Source organism: Malus sylvestris, chromosome 7, assembly GCF_916048215.2.
Source record: "Malus sylvestris chromosome 7, drMalSylv7.2, whole genome shotgun sequence".
In the NCBI taxonomy this organism is placed as follows: Eukaryota; Viridiplantae; Streptophyta; class Magnoliopsida; order Rosales; family Rosaceae; genus Malus; species Malus sylvestris.
Genome location: NC_062266.1, coordinates 29,214,385 through 29,234,376, shown reverse-complemented (window position 1 = coordinate 29,234,376; position 19,992 = coordinate 29,214,385). Strand labels below are relative to the sequence as shown.

General features: G+C 33.7%; 2 protein-coding genes across 2 annotated transcripts in view; one reads left to right on the top strand and one right to left on the bottom strand.

Moving 5' to 3' along the window:
- The window catches only part of LOC126629094 (clathrin light chain 2-like), a 58,244-nt gene that overhangs the window by 8,373 nt on the left and 29,879 nt on the right, over positions 1 to 19,992 (bottom strand). The gene's annotated exons all lie outside the window — the stretch shown is intronic.
- LOC126628860 (putative receptor-like protein kinase At3g47110) overlaps positions 161 to 19,992 on the top strand; it is a 40,767-nt gene continuing 20,935 nt past the window's right edge. The window contains exons 1-3 of the mRNA XM_050298727.1: positions 161 to 1,418; positions 1,968 to 2,858; positions 2,979 to 3,493. Of these exons, the coding sequence (XP_050154684.1) occupies positions 161 to 1,418; positions 1,968 to 2,858; positions 2,979 to 3,394 (2,565 nt within the window). The 3' untranslated portion in view covers positions 3,395 to 3,493. The remainder of the gene's footprint in view (positions 1,419 to 1,967; positions 2,859 to 2,978; positions 3,494 to 19,992) is intronic.

The window sequence follows — 19,992 nt, the reverse complement described above, 5'->3', positions numbered from 1 at the left end:
TGCTAGTGCAAAAGCTATGTGTTGTGTTCCCCAACCCGTCAACGACGACATGCATGAAGAAACCAGCTATGCAACCCAATTCGGACCCTGAAATTGACTCCATTCTTTGCGTCTAACTGTTACATAAATATCTAGAGCTACATTTTGCAGCCTAGCTAAAATGGAGTTCTCAAGTATTCATATTAGCATTTGGTTTATTTACATGCAACCACTCTTTCTTCTCTTTCTTTTTAGCTCTGCCTCCTCCTCGCGTTTAGCGGGAAATGAGGTGGATAGGCTTTCCTTGCTTGCCTTCAAAGCTGAAATTGTGACTGATACCCTCGGCATCCTTAGCTCTTGGAATCAATCCCTCCACTTCTGTCATTGGTCAGGCGTTACTTGTGGCCGCAGGCACCAGAGAGTTACAGTGCTCGACCTCCAATCAAGCGGGCTGGCAGGCCACCTATCTCCCCACGTTGGAAACTTGAGCTTTCTGAGGATTTTATACCTCCAAAACAATAGCTTCAGCCACATCATCCCTTCAGAAATTGGTCGTTTGTTCCGCTTGGAAAGACTACACCTTGATAACAACACCTTCGGTGGTCATATTCCATTCAACATATCACGTTGCTCTAACCTCCAATACCTTGGCTTATATGGCAACACTCTTAGTGGCGAACTTCCTACTGAAATTGCCTCATTGTCCAAGCTTCAGGTACTTTTATTAGGCAAGAATCATTTTTATGGGAAAATCCCACCTTCTTTTGGGAATCTTTCTTCTCTTTGGATGCTATCTGTTCTAAAAAATAATCTGCATGGAGGTATTCCAAATAGCCTTGGCCAGTTGAAAAGCTTGACGACTTTTTCATTGGCTGTAAATTATTTGAATGGTACCATCCCTCCCTCCATATACAACCTCTCGTCAATTACAATCATTATTCTGTTTCAAAACAACCTTCATGGAACTCTTCCTCCTGGATTGGGCCACACTATATTTCCACACATCGAAATCTTTGTTTTCCATACAAACCAATTCACTGGACTAGTACCAACTTCAATTTCCAATGCCTCAGACCTTTCACTATTTTCTATCACATCCAATAAGTTTATTGGGAAAGTGCCTAGTCTGGCACGCCTGTCAAATTTGTATTGGTTTGAACTTGATCAAAACAATCTTGGAAATAATGAGGAAGGTGACTTGGATTTCATCTCTTCTCTAGTTAATTGCACTAATTTAGAAGTTTTAGCTGCCGGCCTCAATAATTTTGGAGGAGTGCTGCCTGAATCTATGAGCAACCTCTCAACAAAGCTCACGGAACTATATTTTAAAGGGAATCAGATACGCGGAAACATTCCCATCGGGATTGGAAATTTTATCAACTTGGAGAGACTAAGCTTTTCTGCAAATTTATTGGCAGGCACTATACCGAGTTCAATATGTAAACTGAATAAGCTTTATGGCCTATATCTAGCTTTCAATGAACTGTCAGGTAATGTTCCGTCATCTCTAGGAAATCTAACTTCATTAAGCAGTTTGTATCTCCAGTCAAACCAGTTACAAGGCAGCATACCACAAAGTCTCGAAGACTGCAGCTTTATGTTAGAATTAAATCTTTCCCACAACAATCTTATCGGTCCAATTCCAAAACAAGTCATCAATTTACCTGTTTACTTGGATCTATCTGGAAACCAACTTACTGAATCCATTCCCATGGAAGTAGGTAACTTACAACATCTTATTTTCTTGGATGTTTCTAAAAACAAGTTATCTGGTGAGATTCCACAAAGCTTAGGGAGTTGCACAAGTTTGAGGGCTCTGTCTCTGAGAGAGAATTTATTGCAGGGGACAATTCCTAAATCCTTTATCTCTTTGAGAGGAATTGAATATATTGACCTCTCTCGCAACAACTTGTCTGGCATAATTCCCAACTACTTGGAGAGTTTCCCATTCTTGCAAAGTTTGAACCTTTCATTTAACGATTTTGAAGGTGCAGTACCAATCCAAGGAGTTTTCAAGAATGCAAGTGCAGTATCTGTTGTGGGAAACACACGGCTTTGTGGAGGTATACCTCACTTAAGATTGCCCAAGTGCATCTCCACGCAATCCAAGCGAGGGTTATCTCCTAAGCTGAACTTAATTATCTCAGTTTCATGTGGGGTTGTTGGCTTGGTCTTGGTGTTATTACTTGCGCTTCTTTATCGATCAAGAAAAGCTAGAGCACTTGAGTCAACTTCAGGATCATCACTGGGGGTTTCACTCTTGAAACTGTCATATGGAGATCTCCTCAAATCAACTAATGGGTTCTCTGCTTCAAATTTGATCGGTGCTGGTAGTTTTGGATCCGTGTACAAGGGAATTATCAATCAGCTTGAAGAAAGATTTGTTGCGGTGAAAGTACTCAATCTTCAAACTTCAAGAGCTTTTAGAAGTTTCATAAATGAATGTGAAGCCTTGAAAAGCATTAGGCATCGAAATCTTGTCAAGTTATTGACTGCTTGTTCAAGCATTGATTTTCAAGGAAACGATTTCAAAGCTCTGGTATATGAGTTCATGGTGAATGGAAGCCTAGATGAGTGGCTGCACATTTCAGCTCAAAGAGTAGATCGCCCAACCAATCTGCCAAAGAACCTGAATCTCACTCAAAGAGTTAGCATTGCTATCGATGTAGCGTGTGCGCTGGATTATTTGCACAACCGCTCCCACATGCCAATAGTTCATTGTGATATAAAGCCCAGCAACATTTTGTTAGATAGTGACATGACTGCTTGTGTTGGTGATTTCGGTTTAGCAAGGTACCTCCGGGACGCTTCTTGCCCATCTCCTTTGCATGATAGCAGTTCCAATGTCATAAAAGGCACCATAGGCTATACTCCCCCAGGTAATTTTTTTTTTTGTATATATTTATTTGTGCTTGCACTATGGTTTTGTATATGATATGCATGAGTTTTTTGAAGTCGCACATAAGAACAAAGCTGTGTTTTTGTGCATATAACTTAAGAGTATGGAATGGGAGGAGAGGTGTCAACATATGGTGACGTGTATAGCTACGGAATACTGTTGTTGGAGATGTTAACTGGCAAGAGGCCGACAGATGACATGTTTAAAGGTGGTATGGACCTGCACAATTTTGTTATGATGGCTCTACCAGAACGTGTGGAAGAAATATGTGATCCACTACTTGTTCAAATAGAAGAAAGCAGCAGCAGTACTAATCCCAGAAGTAATAGAGGGAATCATGCCCCAAATGATCGAAGAAAAAGGGTTGTGGAGTGCTTGACTTCCATTGCAAGAGTAGGAGTTGCTTGTTCTATAGCGATGCCGAGAGAGCGAAAAGACATGAGCAATGTGGTAGCTGAATTGAGTCTAATAAGGGATGTGCTAACTGGAACTAGGATGCCTAGAGAGTATTCGTGATGACGATCCAAGTAGTGAGTAATAATACCATGTTATCGTTAAATAAAATCCCATGATAGTGCTTGAACTTTGCATGGTGATCTTCTGAATGATGACGAGGTGGATTTTCACGTTTTGCAATTTCATTTTGTATGTTTTGTAAATGATCTTAATTAGTAAGATCAGCTTTATGTTTGCTTGGAAATTTGGAATTTGTCAATCCAAGTTTGGTTCTTGTTCTTATTAATTATGCAATTTTAATTTGGTTTTTATTACAAATGGTCTCTCAGATTGATCAAACTCATCATTTTGGTCCCGCATTTTCAAAATCAATCAATGTCATCCCTGACATTCACTATCCCACATCAATTTGGTCATTCCGTTAAAATTCCGTCAACTATTCTGTTAGTTTGAATGTGGGACCCACACATCCAATGAAATGATGACATGTGGATTGCACAAAATAAGGGTTTTTATCGCAAATGATCCCTGACATTGATCTAACTCCTCATTTGGTCATGAGTTTCAAAAATCAATAAATTTGGTCATTGACTTTCACTATCGCACATCAACTTAGTCATTCCGTTAAAATCTCATCAATATTTTTCGTTTGTGTGCTGATGGGGTCCCATTAATGCAATTATATGGCTCCACATGAATTAACTATAAGAAATTATTTTTTTAAGAGTGAACCATCAGACGAGTATTCCGCACTAACATTTTTCTCGCATCCCACAACCCCAACTGGAAAAAAATTCAATCCAAATTCGATAAAATCAAATTCATTTGAAGAAAATAACTAACTAGAGAGAATGAAGAGTAAGTTCAGGAGGCCAAGTACTTTAATGGTGTCATGGTGCCTTCCTTTTCTTTTTGAGCTTACCAAGGTGTGGGAGCAGTGGGAAATTTTGCTAGATTAGTCTCCAAGGTGTGGGAGCAGGCATATCCAAATTTGTATGTAGGAAAATATGAATCAAATTCTTTGAGAAATTATGTGGATATCGGTATAGTTTGACAAATCAAAGCTAAAAACTGCGTTGATCCAATTTTCTTTTTATTGACACAAGGTTGTGATGTCTATTAATTCCCAAGTCCTTGCGTCATCTAGCAGTAATGGGCTTTTGTTTGCCCTCACAGACTATCACTAAACTAGATTGGACTAACTATTAGTCTAGTCTCATGTTTGTTATCATGCGAGACTAACGTTAATGAGATTAGCCGAAAACATTTCTGTGGTACTTCTCGGTACCTCCGGGATGCTTCTTGCCCATCTCCTTTGCATGAAAACAATTCCAGTGTCATAAAACGCTCCACAGGCTATACAACCCCAGGTAGATTCATTTATCCACCTCCTCAGTGTAAATGTATCATTTTGTAAGAAAAAAACATCCAAAAAAAAAGTTATCAAATAGCACTTTTATAGTTGTGAAGTTATCAAATATCACTTTTATAGTAGTGATGTTCTCAAATAGCACTATTCCAATAACAAATCAACAATATCAATTAGGGAAGTGATTTTCGTACACCTGTATCAATTTCCCACACATTTCTCTTTATTATGACCAACAAATTGAAAACAAGAAACATGGTTAAATAGGAGCGTGCGTGAAACTAGAAAATGTGTGCATCCTTATCAACAATAACATCATGATTATTAAGGATTTATTTATTCTTGTTAATGTCATGAGACGACATGGAGTCATAGACGGGGCAATCTAGTCAACAACATGCCGACGTACCAAGATAACATCGATTTAACAAGCGTATTTGCAACGTCGCATAATGCATTGCAATTTGCAAGAGTACTAACTATATGAGAGTACTCATATGAAGGCAACTGCTGGCTTTCCAATGTACCATTTGCATGAACCATCCTCTACGCTAGAAAAAACTAGCTAGCGAGTCTTTACGTTTTACTTTTTTTCCGGGATGATGCTACACTTACCATGTTTTCACGCCTAAGTCACATTTTGCTATCTATGATAACTCTATTTGTGTTTTTTTTTTCTTTTCAATTTTCTTTCACCACATCTGCAAGCTCGACATGGCTTTTTAAAGAGCTAATTAAGAAGAGCAATGATATACTTACTACATTTTTCATACTACATTTGTACCACACCTTGTTAATAGAAGTACGACCCATCAATACATGTGGTCTCATCCTATTAAAGTTGTGATACAAATGTAATATGGAAAATGTAGTAAGAGTGTATAGCATTTTTGAAGAATTATTGCAAGTGCCAAAGTTGTTTGTTGTGTTCCCCAAACCGTCAACCACGGCATGCATGCAGAAACCAGCTGTGAAACCTAATTCAGACCCTAAAATGTTCTCAAGCATTCATATTAGCATTTGGTTTATTTTTATGAGATCAATTTTTTATTTTTATTTTTTTGGCTTAAATCTATATGGTTAGTAGTAATACATTTTTCAGTTATGGCTTTTCAAAAGAAAAACTTTATTTTTGGGATTTTATTTTAGATTTCAAATCCATTTCCAGGAAATTTTGCTAGATTTGTCTCCAAGGTGTGGGAGCAGGCATATCCAGATTTGTCTGTAGGAAAATATCAATCAAATTCTTAGAAAAATTCTCTTACTAATCTTTAAGACGGCGTTTGTTTGCCCTCACTAATTATCACTAGACTAGACTGAACTAATAACTATTCGTCTAGTCCCATATTTGTTATTATGTGGGACTAACGTTATTGAGATTAGCCGGATGATCTGGTCAGGAGGATCCCCACCCTATGCTCAGGAGGGGATCCGGTTCCCTTCTTGCCCATCTCCTTTGCACGAAAACAGTTAGTCCCGCAGGTAATATATATATTATTTGTGCTTGCACTATGTTTCTGTTTATATCATGAGTTTTCTGAAGTCGCACATGAGAACCTAGCTACTTTTTATGGTTATAACTTAAACAATATGGAATGGGAAGCGAGGTGTCAACATATGTTTAACCATTGTGTTAATTTGGATTGGAAACCGATTTAATCCTAGTTTTCCTTGATTTTCATATCTAAATATCCAAGAAAAGAGCCACTTAGTACTACGATCAAGTGATATTCCTCTTCACTGGTAAGTGAGAGGTCTTAGTTTCGATTTTTACGAAAAATATCCAAAAAAAGATACTTAGTACTATGTACTAATGGTGTTACTCTGTACTAGTAAGTGAGAGGTTTCAGATTCGAATATAAAAATCGGGGAGCTGACAACCAAATTTATTTCTCCAGCTTCTCAGTGTAAATGTATAAAAAAAATATCAGAAAAAAAGTTATCAATTCGCACTTATATAGTTGTGAAGTTGTCAAATAGCACTTTTATGGTAGTGATGTCCTCAAATAGCACTAACCCAATAACAAATCAACAATATCAATTAGGGAAGTGATTTTCACACACCCTTATCAGCTTCTCACAAATTTTTCTTTACTATGACCAACAAAGTGAATAAATTAAACGAAAACAAAAAAACAAAATTCAACAGGAGTGTGTGTGAAACCAAAAAAAGTATGTCTTATTAACAATATAAAAAATAGAGCTTTAATGAAAAGGGCTTGAATTAACTTTTATTTAATGAAAAACCACCATAAACTATTATTTAATGAAAAGGGCTTAAATTTTAATCATAAGGACACAAAACTTTTATCCTAGGCCCTACAAAACTAAAACACACGGGCTCACCAAAAAGCCCAAACCGCATAACAATTAATATTCCAAAATTGCCCCTAACGGAGCCTAACCCAGGCCTGTTAGCCGAAGTTACTAAAATTCATCATCCCTCCCAACGCCATTAATGTTCACCAACCCCTTCACACCGTACCAAAAAATCGAAACCTCCATTACTCCAAACGTGAAGATCTCAAAGCGTTTTCAAGTTTGATTCAAGTTTTCAAACAATAATCTACACATCAAATCCGGAATTTCTCAACCCAAAAACTCCATTTGAAGATGAAAAACTGAAAACATTCGAACTGTATGTTTGCAGAGTCGAAATCGGACAAACACAGGTACGAACCTATAATTTCTGATATTATTGATGATTTCTTACTTTAATTTACTAAATATGTGCATTTGCATGTTTGAGATTCTAAAAAATGAATTATGTTTCCAGTTCAGAGTTCTGATTTGCATCCAGACGAAAACACACAAAAAAATTGGGAAATAAAAGCAACAGAGAAAAAACAGAGGTACGTACCACAAAATTTCTGATATTTTTGGTGATTTTACAGTAATATGTAAGTTTGCATGCTTCGAATAGCAATGTTTCTGCAAAATGGTATATTTTTACTTCACTTTGATAACTACTCGTTTTCTTATAACCTTTAAATAGTATTTTCTTGCCCTAATATGTTGTTTTCTTTGCTTAAATAACTTAAATATAATCAACATTCTAATCCGGTGGTGTTTTAGTTTAATAGACAGTGTTTACAAAATAGTTCACGATTTTTAAGTTTAATAAACAGTGTTTACGAAATAGTTTACAATTTGCTTCATCTGTGAATAGAAATGAAATGTAAGGAAATAGTAAAATCTGGGATGCATTCACAAACGAGTGTGGTTTTCTATTTCAGTTTGATAAATAGTTCAATTTGCTAAATGGTTAAGTTTGATAAATAGTTGAGTTTGCTAAATAGTTCAGTTTGATAAATAGTTCAGTTTGTTTTGTAAAAAAATGTGGTTTTCTAGTTCACTTTGATAAATAGTTCAGTTTGCTTTCATACAAAAGTGTGTTTTCTAGTTAACTTTGATAAATAGTTCAGTTTGTTTTGGTAAAAAAGTGTGGTTTTTTGCTTCAGTTTCATAAATAGTTCAGTTTGCTTTGGTAAAAAAATGTGGTTTTCTAGTTCAGTTAGATAAATAGTTCAGTTTGATTTGGTAAAAAAATGTGGTATTCTAGTTCACTTTGATAAATAGTTCAGTTTGTTTTGGTAAAAAAGTGTGGTTTTCTACTTAACTTTGATAAATAGTTCAGTTTGTATTGGTAAAATAGTTCAGTTTGATAAATAATTCACTTTGCTTTGGTAAAAAAGTGTGGATTTCTAGTTCACTTTGATAAATAGTTCAGTTTGCTAAATAATTCAGTTTGATAAATAGTTCAGTTTGCTTTGGTAAAAAAATATGGTTTTCTAGTTCACTTATAGTTCAGTTTGCTTTGGTAAAAAAGTGTGGTTTTCTAGTTCACTTTGATAAATAGTTCAGTTTGCTTTGGTAAAAAAATGTGGTTTTCTAGTTCACTTTGATAAATAATTCAGTTTGTTTTGGTAAAAAAGTGTGGTTTTCCACTTCAATTTTGATAAATAATTCAGTTTGCTAAATGGTTCAGTTTGATAAATAGTTCTGTTTGGTAAATAGTTCAGTTTGATAAATAGTTTAGTTTATTTTGGTAAAATAGTGTGGTTTTGTAGTTCAGTTTGCAAAATAGTTCAGTTTACTAAATGGTTCAGTTTGATAAATAGTTTAGTTTGCTAAATAGTTCAATTTGCTTTGGTAAAAAAATGTGGTTTTCTAGTTCACTTTCATAAATAGTTCAGTTTGCTTTGGTAAAAAAGTGTGGTTTTCTAGTTCACTTTGATAAATAGTTCAGTTTGTTTTGGTAAAAAAGTGTGGTTTTCTACTTCAATTTTGATAAATAGTTCAGTTTGCTAAATGGTTTAGTTTGATAAATAGATCAGTTTGATAAATAGTTCAGTTTGCTTTGGTAAAAAAGTGTGGTTTTCTAGTTCAGTTTGATAAATAGTTCAGTTTGTTTTTGTAAAAAAGTGTGGTTTTCTAGTTCACTTTGTTAAATACTTCAGTTCGTTTAGGTAAAAAAATGTGGTTTTCTACTTCAATTTTGAAAAATAGTTCAGTTTGTTTTGGTAAAATAGTTCAGTTTGATAAATAGTTCACTTTGCTTTGGCAAAAAAGTGTGGTTTTCTAGTTCACTTTGATAAATAGTTCAGTTTGTTTTGGTAAAAAAGTGTGGTTTTCTACTTCAATTTTGATAAATAGTTCAGTTTGCTAAATGGTTCAGTTTGATAAATAGATCAGTTTGCTAAATAGTTCAGTTTGAAAATAGTTTAGTTTGCTTTGGTAAAAAAGTGTGGTTTTCTAGTTCACTTTGTTAAATAGTTCAGTTTGTTTTGGTAAAAAAATGTGGTTTTCTACTTCAATGTTGATAAATAGTTCAGTTTATTTTGGTAAAATAGTTCAGTTTGATAAATAGTTCACTTTGCTTTGGTAAAAAAATGTGGTTTTCTAGTTCACTTTGATAAATAGTACATTTTATTTTGGTAAAATAGTGTGGTTTTGTAGTTCAGTTAGCTAAATAGTTCAGTTTGCTAAATGGTTCAATTTGACAAATAGTTCAGTTTGCTAAATAGTTCAGTTTACTTTGGTAAAAAAGTGTGGTTTTCAGGTTCACAACTTTGATAAATAGTTCAGTTTATTTTGGTAAAATAGTATGGTTTTGTAGTTCAGTTTGCTAAATAGTTCAGTTCAGTTTGCTTTGGTAAAAAAATGTGGTTTTCTAGTTCACTTTGATAAATAGTTCAGTTTGTTTTGGTAAAAAAGTGTGGTTTTCTACTTCAATTTTGATAAATAGTTCAGGTTGCTAAATGGTTCCGTTTGATAAATAGTTTAGTTTGCTAAATAGTTCAGTTTGATAAATACTTCAATTTATTTTGGTAAAATAGTGTGGTTTTGTAGTTCAGTTTGCCAAATAGTTCAGTTTGCTAAATGGTTCAGTTTGATAAATAGTTCAGTTTGCTAAATAGTTCAGTTTGATAAATAGTTCTGTTTGCTTTGGTAAAAAAGTGTGGTTTTCTAGTTCACTTTGATAAATAGTTCAGTTTGTTTTGGTAAAAAAGTGTGGTTTTCTAGTTCACTTTTGATAAATTGTTCAGTTTGCTAAATTGTTCAGTTTGATAAATAGTTCAGTTTGCTAAATGTCTCAGTTTGATAAATAATTCAGTTTGCTTTGGTAAAAAATTGTGGTTTTCTAGTTCACTTTGATAAATTGTTCAGTTTGTTTTGGTTAAAAAGTGTGGTTTTCTACTTCAATTTTGATAAATAGTTCAGTTTGTTTTGGTAAAATAATTTAGTTTGATAAATAGTTCACTTTGCTTTGGTAAAAAAATGTAGTTTTCTAGTTCACTTTGATAAATAGTTCAGTTTATTTTGGTAAAATAGTGTGGTTTTGTAGTTCAGTTTGCTAAATAGTTCAGTTTGCTAAATGGTTCAGTTTGATAAATAGTTCAGTTTGATTTGGTAAAAAAGTGTGGTTTTCTTATTCACTTTGATAAATAGTTCAGTTTGCTTTGGTAAAAAAGTGTGGTTTTCTAGTTCACTTTGATAAATAGTTCAGTTTGTTTTGGTAAAAAAGTATGGTTTTCTACTTCAATTTTGATAAATAATTCCGTTTGCTAAATGGTTCAGTTTGATAAATAGTTCAGTTTGATAAATAGTGCAGTTTGCTTTGGTAAAAAAGTATGGTTTTCTAGTTCAGCTTGATAAATAGTTCAGTTTGCTTTAGTAAAAAAGCTTGTTTTCTAGGTCACTTTTTTAAATAGTTTAGTTTGTTTTGGTAAAAAAGTGTGGTTTTCTACTTCAATTTTGATAAATATTTAAGTTTGTTTTGGTAAAATAGTTCAGTTTGATAAATATTTCACTTTGCTTTGGTAAAAAAGTGTGGTTTTCTAGTTCAATTTGATAAATAGTTCAGTTTATTTTGGTAAAATAGTGTGGTTTTGTAGTTCAGTTTGCTAAATAGTTCAGTTTGATAAATAGTTCAGTTTGCTAAATAGTTCAGTTTGATAAATAGTTCAGTTTGCTTTGGTAAAAAAATGTGGTTTTCTATTTTATTTTGATAAATAGTTCAGTTTACTTTGGTAAAAAAATGTGGTTTTCTAGTTCACTTTTATAAATAGTTCAGTTTGTATTGGTAAAATAGTTCAGTTTGATAAATAGTTCACTTTGCTTTGGTAAAAAAGTGTGGATTTCTAGTTCACTTTGATAAATAGTTCAGTTTATTTTGGTAAAATAGTGTGGTTTTGTAGTTGAGTTTGCTAAATAGTTCAGTTTGCATTGGTAAAAAAAGTGTGATTTTGTAGTTGAGTTTGCTAAATAGTTCAGTTTGCATTGGTAAAAAAAGTGTGGTTTTCTAGTTCAGTTTGCTTTGGTAAAAAAGTGTGGTTTTTTAGTTCACTTTGATAAATAGTTCAATTTGTTTTGGTAAAAAAGTGTGGTTTTCTTCTCTAATTTTGATAAATAGTTCAGTTTATTTTGGTAAAATAGTTCAGTTTGATAAATAGTTCACTTTGCTTTGGTAAAAAAGTGTAGTTTTCTAGTTCACTTTGATAAATAGTTCAGTTTATTTTGGTAAAATAGTGTGGTTTTGTAGTTCAGTATGCTAAATAGTTCAGTTTGATAAATAGTTTAGTTTGATATATAGTTCAGTTTGCTTTGGTAAAAAGTGTGGTTTTCTAGTTCATTTTGATAAATAGTTCAGTTTGTTTTGGTAAAAAAGTATGGTTTTCTACTTCAATTTTGATAAATAATTCAGTTTGCTAAATGGTTCAGTTTGATAAAACGTTCAGTTTGCTAAATAGTTCAGTTTGATAAATAGTTCAGTTTGCTTTGGTAAAAAAGTGTAGTTTTCTATTTCAGTTTGATAAATAGTTCAGTTTGTTTTGGTAAAAAAGTGTGGTTTTCTAGTTTACTTTGTTGAATAGTTTAGTTTGGTTTGGTAAAAAAGTGTGGTTTTCTTCTTCAATTTTGATAAATAGTTCAGTTTGTTTTGGTAAAATAGTTCACTTTGCTTTGGTAAAAAAGTGTGGTTTTCTAGTTCATTTTGATAAATAGTTCAATTTATTTTTGTAAAATAGTGTGGTTTTGTAGTTCAGTTTGCTAAATAGTTCAGTTTGCTAAATGATTCAGCTTGATAAATAGTTCAGTTTGCTAAATAGTTCAGTTTGCTAAATGGTTCAATTTGATAAATAGTTCAGTTTGCTAAATAGTTCAGTTTGATAAATAGTTCAGTTTGATAAATAGTTCAGTTTGTATTGGTAAAAAATGTAGGTTTTCTAGTTTATTTTGATAAATAGTTAAATTTACTTTGGTAAAAAAGTGTGGTTTTCTAGTTCACTTTTATAAATAGTTCAGTTTGTTTTGGTAAAATAGTTCAGTTTGATAAATAGTTCACTTTACTTTGGTAAAAAAGTGTGGTTTTCTAGTTCATTTTGATAAATAGTTCAGTTTATTTTGGTAAAATAGTGTGGTTTTGTAGTTCAGTTTGTTAAATAGTTGAGTTTGCTAAATGGTTCAGTTTGCTAAATAGTTCAGTTTGTTTTGGTAAAATAATTCAGTTTGATAAATAGTTCACTTTGCTTTGGTAAAAAAATGTGGTTTTCTAGTTCACTTTGATAAATAGTTCAGTTTATTTTGGTAAAATAGTGTGGTTTTGTAGTTCAGTTTGCTAAATAATTCATTTTGCTAAATGATTCAGGTTGATAAATAGTTCAGTTTGCTAAATAGTTCACTTTCATAAATAGTTCAATTTATTTTGGAAAAAAAGTGTGGTTTTCAATTTCGATTTTGATCAATAGTTCAGTTTGCTAAATAGTTCATTTTGATAAATAATTCAGTTTGATAAATAACTCAGTTTGCTCTGGTAGAAAAGTGTGGTTGTCTAGTGTACTTTAATAAGTAGTTCAGTTTATTTTGGTAAAAAAAAGTGTGGTTTTCTACTTTAGTTTGATAAATAGTTCAGTTTGTTTTGGTTAAAAAGTGTGGTTTTCTACTTCAGTTTGATAAATAGTTCAGTTTATTTTGGTAAAATAGTGTGGTTTTGTAGTTCAGTTTGCTAAATAGTTCAGTTTGATAAATATTTCAGTTTGCTTTGGTAAAAAAGTGTGGTTTTCTAGTTCAGTTTGTTTTGGTAAAGAAGTGTGATTTTCTACTTCAATTTTGATAAATACTTCAGTTTGCTAAATTATTCAGTTTGATAAATAGTTCAGTTTGCTAAATAGTTCAGTTTGCTTTGGTAAAAAAGTGTGATTTTCTAGTTTACTTTCATAAATAGTTCAATTTATTTTGGTAAAAAAGTGTGGTTTTCAACTTCAATTTTGATGAATAGTTCAATTTGGTAAATTGTTCTGTTTGATAAATAGTTCAGTTTGCTAAATTGTTCAGTTTTATAAATAGTTCAGTTTGCTCTGGTAAAAAAATGTGGTTGTCTAGTGTACTTTGATAAATAATTCAGTTTATTTTGGTAAAAAAAGTGTGGTTTTCTACTTTAGTTTGATAAATAATTCAGTTTGTTTTGGTTAAAAAGTGTGGTTTTCTACTTCAGTTGATAAATAGTTCTGTTTTTAAAATGGTTCAATTTGATAAATAGTCAATAACTACAATTTGACAACAATCATCAATCTTTTTTCGATTCGATTCAGCTCCACAATCTTATACGAACAATCGGCACGTTAAATTCATAAAGATTTGACATCAGAAAGACGATTACTGATCACCACGCATGCAATTCTTGAAAATTACTGAAATCAAAACAACAACTTCCACCCAATTTCTCAGCAACAGAAAGATCAAGCCAAATTAAAACCAACAACTTTCAACTAAATTGCACAAAAGAGTCAAAATTTAATTTCTATACAGCGCTATCGGTTCAATCGCAAACAATCGGAATTCGAAACTCTACCTCCTCCATTCTCTGAGAGCGAAGCCCTCCTCAGGCAGCATCTCAGACGGAGCCGGCAAAATCGGATCGTCGGACCCGCCAAACCCTCCATCAAACCCTTGGCCGTTCGACTCGGCGTAGATAGACGGAGGAGAGAAGGCCTCCGACGCCGGCTGAGTGGCGAAAGCCTCGTCTACGGCGGAGCCGTGGAAGATAGGGGAATCGATGGCGGAGTCCTTGAGCGACTCGGAGTCGACGAAGGAGTCGAATCGCTGGGAGGAGAGTCGGGGGTCGTAGCCCAGGTAACCGTCGTCATCGAACAGGAGAGTTGACGTGGTCGGGACCGAGTCGTCTTCCGGCTGAGCAACGAGGCCATGATTAAGTCAAGTGCAATGATGAGCGAAATGCCAAGAGAAATGCTCCCGAAGGCAAAACTCACGCAGGAAAAATATCGGCACTCTTTATGTTGGGCTAGGCCGACTCACTGGGCCTTCATTTGGTGCCTGACAATATCTGGTCCAATGGTTCGTAAGTTTAATTCGCTTCCCTTAAGCCCGCTTCTGCTCCTCGATTCGCTGCCCAGAAGATCAAGTTCTCAAGGTTCGATGTTTCCTCCTCAACTTCTTCCTTCCTAGGGATGACAATTCTAACCTACTCTTTTCAATTGATGGGAAAGGTTTCTTAATTTTTATTTTTTTGTGTGTTGAATTTTGGGTTATTTTGCGGATGTTATTCAATTGAATGAAAATTTAATGTTTTTTTAACTTTTTGGTTTTGTAGGATTTTAGCTAATAGGCAATTGGCTGCAAGGTAGAAGGAGAGGAAGGTGCTGACACTTCAGACCGAGGCAACCACCCTATCAGCACAGGTCACTCTATAATAGGTATAATATCCATTATTGATTGTTTTTCCTTCTTGGTTAATTGATATATTTGGATCTTTCCCACAACAATCTTAGCGGTCCAATTCCAAAACAAGTCATCAATTTACCTATTCACTGGAATCTATCTAGAAACCAACTTACTGAATCCATTCCCTTGGAAGTAGGTAACTTACAACATCTTGTTTTCTTGGATGTTTCTGAAAACAAGTTATCTGGTGAGATTCCACAAAGCTTAGGGAGTAGCACAAGTTTGAGAAGTCTGTATCTAAGTGGGAACTCATTGCAGGGGACAATTCCTAAATCCTTGAGCTCTTTGAGAAGTCTGTATCTAGGCTAACCATTTTCGAGTTAGCCACTTTTGAGCAGTTTTCCGGTGAAACCACGACGAGTTAGCCGTTGAAAAGATATAATTCTCTTCGCCTCGTCGAGAAGTATGATTTTCGTTTTTGAATCACTCGATTTCGTTGAGCATTGAAGAAACGTTTAAAGTTTACCCAGTTTCCAACAAGTTTTTCAATTTTCCTGCGGACCAGTCACATTTCCATAGACGGAGCCAATGAAGACTCATTGGGGGCACATGCCCCCACTCAAGTAATTTGTTTATTTACTTGCATACTACAATTATATAATATACATGGATTATCTTTGAAGAAAATATATGTATTTAATATCCAATGTACATTCATTATACTTATATTCCATATCAAATATTATATAGTAATAATGCTCTTGTTCTGTCATTCAAACCAAAAAAATCCTCTCCCGCCTATCATGTACTTATATTTTTCTCATCACCTTACCATTTTTCAGTATTATATTGAAATTTTTGTAACATTGGAATTGTGATACATCATCATTTGAAACCATCATTAATATCATATTGCATATAACCATACTATAATAAGGTTTTCTTAGTTGTTTTCGGTTGCTCTCACTAGAAGAAATTTTTGGCTTCATCCCTACACATTTCAGGCTATTTTCCGGCCATCTCCGGCAATCATTGAGATTCCAAATATGTATAATCTTGTTCTACACTTTCCTATCTTCATTTTGATATATTATGGGTCAAATTTGGTTAAGAAACGATTGAGTTACAAAATTTTGAAAATTGCCCAATGAGTGTTTAACGGAAGGACCAAAATCATGGATAGTGGATAATCTCAGGGACCATTTCTATTGATTATGCAAATCTCATGGACCATTTTGTATAATAAGCCTTATTTTTTAAATGCCTGATTACTTAAACCTTACTGAGAGAAAATTTTAGGGCGTTGTGCACAGGTAATTGGAGCTACTGCAGCGTTTTATCATTGACATGGGTGGAATGTGTAGAAATTTAACGGAGAGGGAGTAAATATGCTAAATTAAAATAGTTCGAGTGACAGTGATCATAAAGTTCAGCGGCAAATTGATAAAGTAGACTTGAACTAAATTAACCGTCTACTTAGAGATACATTAACAAACATCTGGATGCACATTTATTCCTAATATTGTGGACACTATATAATGATTGCCTATGATATTGTTGTTTACCAACTTGCATTCCAAATTTGAAAGATCATCTTTTACCATATGGTGAACTTTTACTGAGAATGTAGCGTTTATTGTGATTAATTGTTCAGTTTACATGTTTTTTATAGTGCACCATATGGCGATGCATAAGCTTGAGAGGTCCTCTGGATTTTGGTAGTTGCAAATTTGCAATGATCAAGAAACATGGGACATGATACTTGAAAATGTGTATGTAGATTCAAAAGTTAACTGTTGTTAATGTTATTATAGTATAATTCCATTTGAATTGTTTTTTGAACAATCGATATTGTCTACACTATGGGGAGGAGGTGGGCTTAGCCTCACAATTGGCTAATAATAATGTGGTTCAAATTCGCCTTTGGCGAGAATCGAACCTAAGACCTCTCACTAACATGTGAAGAGGAATACCATTAGACCGTAGTACTAGTGGCATTTCATTTGATTTTGATGTTGGGATTCCATGAATCATGATTGGGTTATGATTAATGCTGATTAATGATATGAATCAAATGCTTGCAATGTGTAATTATGATTGGATTAAAGGAGTTTGGGCTTTTTCTCTAATGAAAGTTATAAAACAAATTGTAATTTTAGGTACCACACAAGTCAGAGGCCACGTCTTAAAATATCTTCCGTAATGTTTTCAGAAAAACATTTTAAATTTTTGCGTTTGTGGATATGAAAATCAGTTCTTCATTTTTGCTTCTCCCTTTTGGGATTTTGTTGAACCAAATTTGTAATTTTTTGAATACGTGGGAATCAATCAGTTCTTCATTTTTCATATAATGCTGTTTTCTGCACTTTATGGTTTTGGGTAGTATACTAGTATTACTTATTTTATTTTATTTTATTTTTTATAACAAGAATGAACTCTAAGGGTTAAAATTTTCAGAGTTTTGGTACTTTCCTTGGTGAGAGTTTGGTTTCAAATTTCTGGGTTCAAAGCGGATCGATTTTTATATTTAGTTTTTTAATATTGGGAAGAAATGAAAACGAATTTTGCCTTTTTCGAGTATTTCATCAGTACTAGCTTGCTATATTTATTATCCTGTAGGTGTAAATATAGTTCCCTAAGACCATCTCCAACCCTGGGCTAAAAGCCAAATTACCCCCCCCAAACACTCTCCAACCCATGCTAAAATTTTAGGCTAAATGCCAAATGCTATTTCTGGGCCAAATACCCCCCAGCTTTCCCCCCGGGCTAAATGTGAAATGTTTATCGGAATTTAAATTTTTTTAGATCAAAATGTTCATAAAATTAATTTAGACCATCTCCAACCCTTGGGCTAAAAGCCAAATTTTTTAGCCCGGAAAATTTAGCTTTTAGCCCAGAAACATCTTTTCTGCTCCAACCCTTCTACCCTAAAATTTTAGCCCGGAATTATTAAAGAATGAAATTAGCCTAAATTTTTTTCTTAAATCAATTTTTTTTTTTAAAATAAATATGTAGATTATTGTAAATTAATTTTATGAACATTTTGATCTAAAAAAATTTAAATTCCGATAAACATTTCGCATTTAGCCCGGGGGGAAAGCTGGGGGGTATTTGGCCCAGAAATAGCATTTGACATTTAGCCTAAAATTTTAGCATGGGTTGGAGAGTGTTTGGGGGGTAATTTGGCTTTTAGCCCAGGGTTGGAGATGATCTTACAATAATCTACATATTTATTTTTTAAAAAAAAATTGATTTAAGAAAAAAATTTAGGCTAATTTCATTCTTTAATAATTCCGGGCTAAAATTTTAGGGTAGAAGGGTTGGAGCAAAAAAGATGTTTCTGGGCTAAAAGCTAAATTTTCCGGGCTAAAAAATTTGGCTTTTAGCCCAAGGGTTGGAGATGGTCTAAGCAAGTTTGCTTATTTTTCAACTCTTTAACTGATGTGTGACTTCTAACTGTAATTTTTCGTATTTCTTCTACTATGTTCTGATTATTGAATTTGAAATCACTTAATGAAAAAAAATTGCCAAACCATGTTAAGAGTGTAATTTTACGCGTTCCATTTGAGTTTACAGACAACATTTACATTCATATGTATCTTTTGTTCAGTGCCTATCACCTGTTTGATAAAATATACCAGAAAAACACGCAAGCCCGCACACATGGTTTTCTCGGTTCTTTGTTCTCTGTTTTTAGATGTTTCTGGATTTAGAATTTCATGGGTGAAATGCCTTTGCGCATTGGGTCTTATTTGCAGGTGAGAAAACACAGAGAGCCAGCAAAGCTTCGTAGAGAGGTGGCATGAGTTTTCTATGAAGATGGTCTATTCCTTCATTTGGGTAAACCATCTTCATTGTGGTGTATTTGGCAAAACTCGAGACCCTTTTATGCATCTTTTGTTTTGATTGGTTTGTTGGAGGTCAGCATGTGGGACACTTGAGTTTGAGTACCTTTGTCTGTTCCGATATGATAATGCGATGTAAATTTAGGCTATAATGATGAATCTTTGTGTTTAAGATTTTTTTTTTATGACAGATGTGTGAGGCATTAGCCATGATTTCATCTGGGCAATTACGAAATATCAAAAAGTATCTTCTCTGCTAAGGATAACACACTCCTGCGGGAACTAGACATCCCAATATTTTGCAATCTGATTACAAATTATCTACCAAAAGTACATACTGCTATCAATTATACAACATTAAAATCCCTATCATGGTCCACTAAAAGGTATTAAACGTGTTATGAATAGAAACGCATTCTAACATGGATTTCTTTTTACAGTGGAATTATCTACAGAAAAGTTCTCAAAGGTGGTTACAGTGGAGACCAATATTCAGAACACAGTGGACAAGCCCTTACAAGCCAATCCTAGCGGTAATAGAAACCACATCCTTGGTCTCTTTGCTTGCTTGCTTTTTAATATGGAGAGAAATTTAATCTGTTTTTCATAATTAGTGGTCTTCTTGATGTTCAACTGTAGGGAAATGGTTCTTGAAATTGTATTTTGGAAGTAGTGATCTTGATTCAGAACTAAGGGACTAATTTCCTTCCTACATTCCACATGTATGTAAATAGTATCGCTATTTTTTATATATATATATATATGTATATGTATATATAGGAACCCTTTAAGGGAATGAATTCCCATTTTTCAAAAAAAAAAAGGGGACACTACCATTAGATTTGGTTTTAATGAAATTATGTGGTTGAGATCCTGTGACCTGTGATGTAATCTCAACTACACAATTTCATTACAGCTAGATCTAACGGTCAAGAGGATGTCCCCATTTTTCAAAAAAAAATGAGGATCCCTTTCCTTAAAGGGTATATATACATTTACAAATTTTACATGTTCCATACAGTTTTGAAACTCACAGCATAAGAGACCTCTATTTTCTATATTGATATATTTTTTTAAAGACCCGCGGCAACATCTGGGCACTTTTTCTAGTCTTGCCTACTTACGGGCACTTTTTCTAGCTTACCTACTTTGCATGAACCTTCCAATACGGTAGAAAACTAGCTAGTGAGTCTTTATGTTTTACTTTCTGCTTTTTATGATAATTCTAACGTAAAAGCTTTTTACGATAAGTCCAAGTCTTT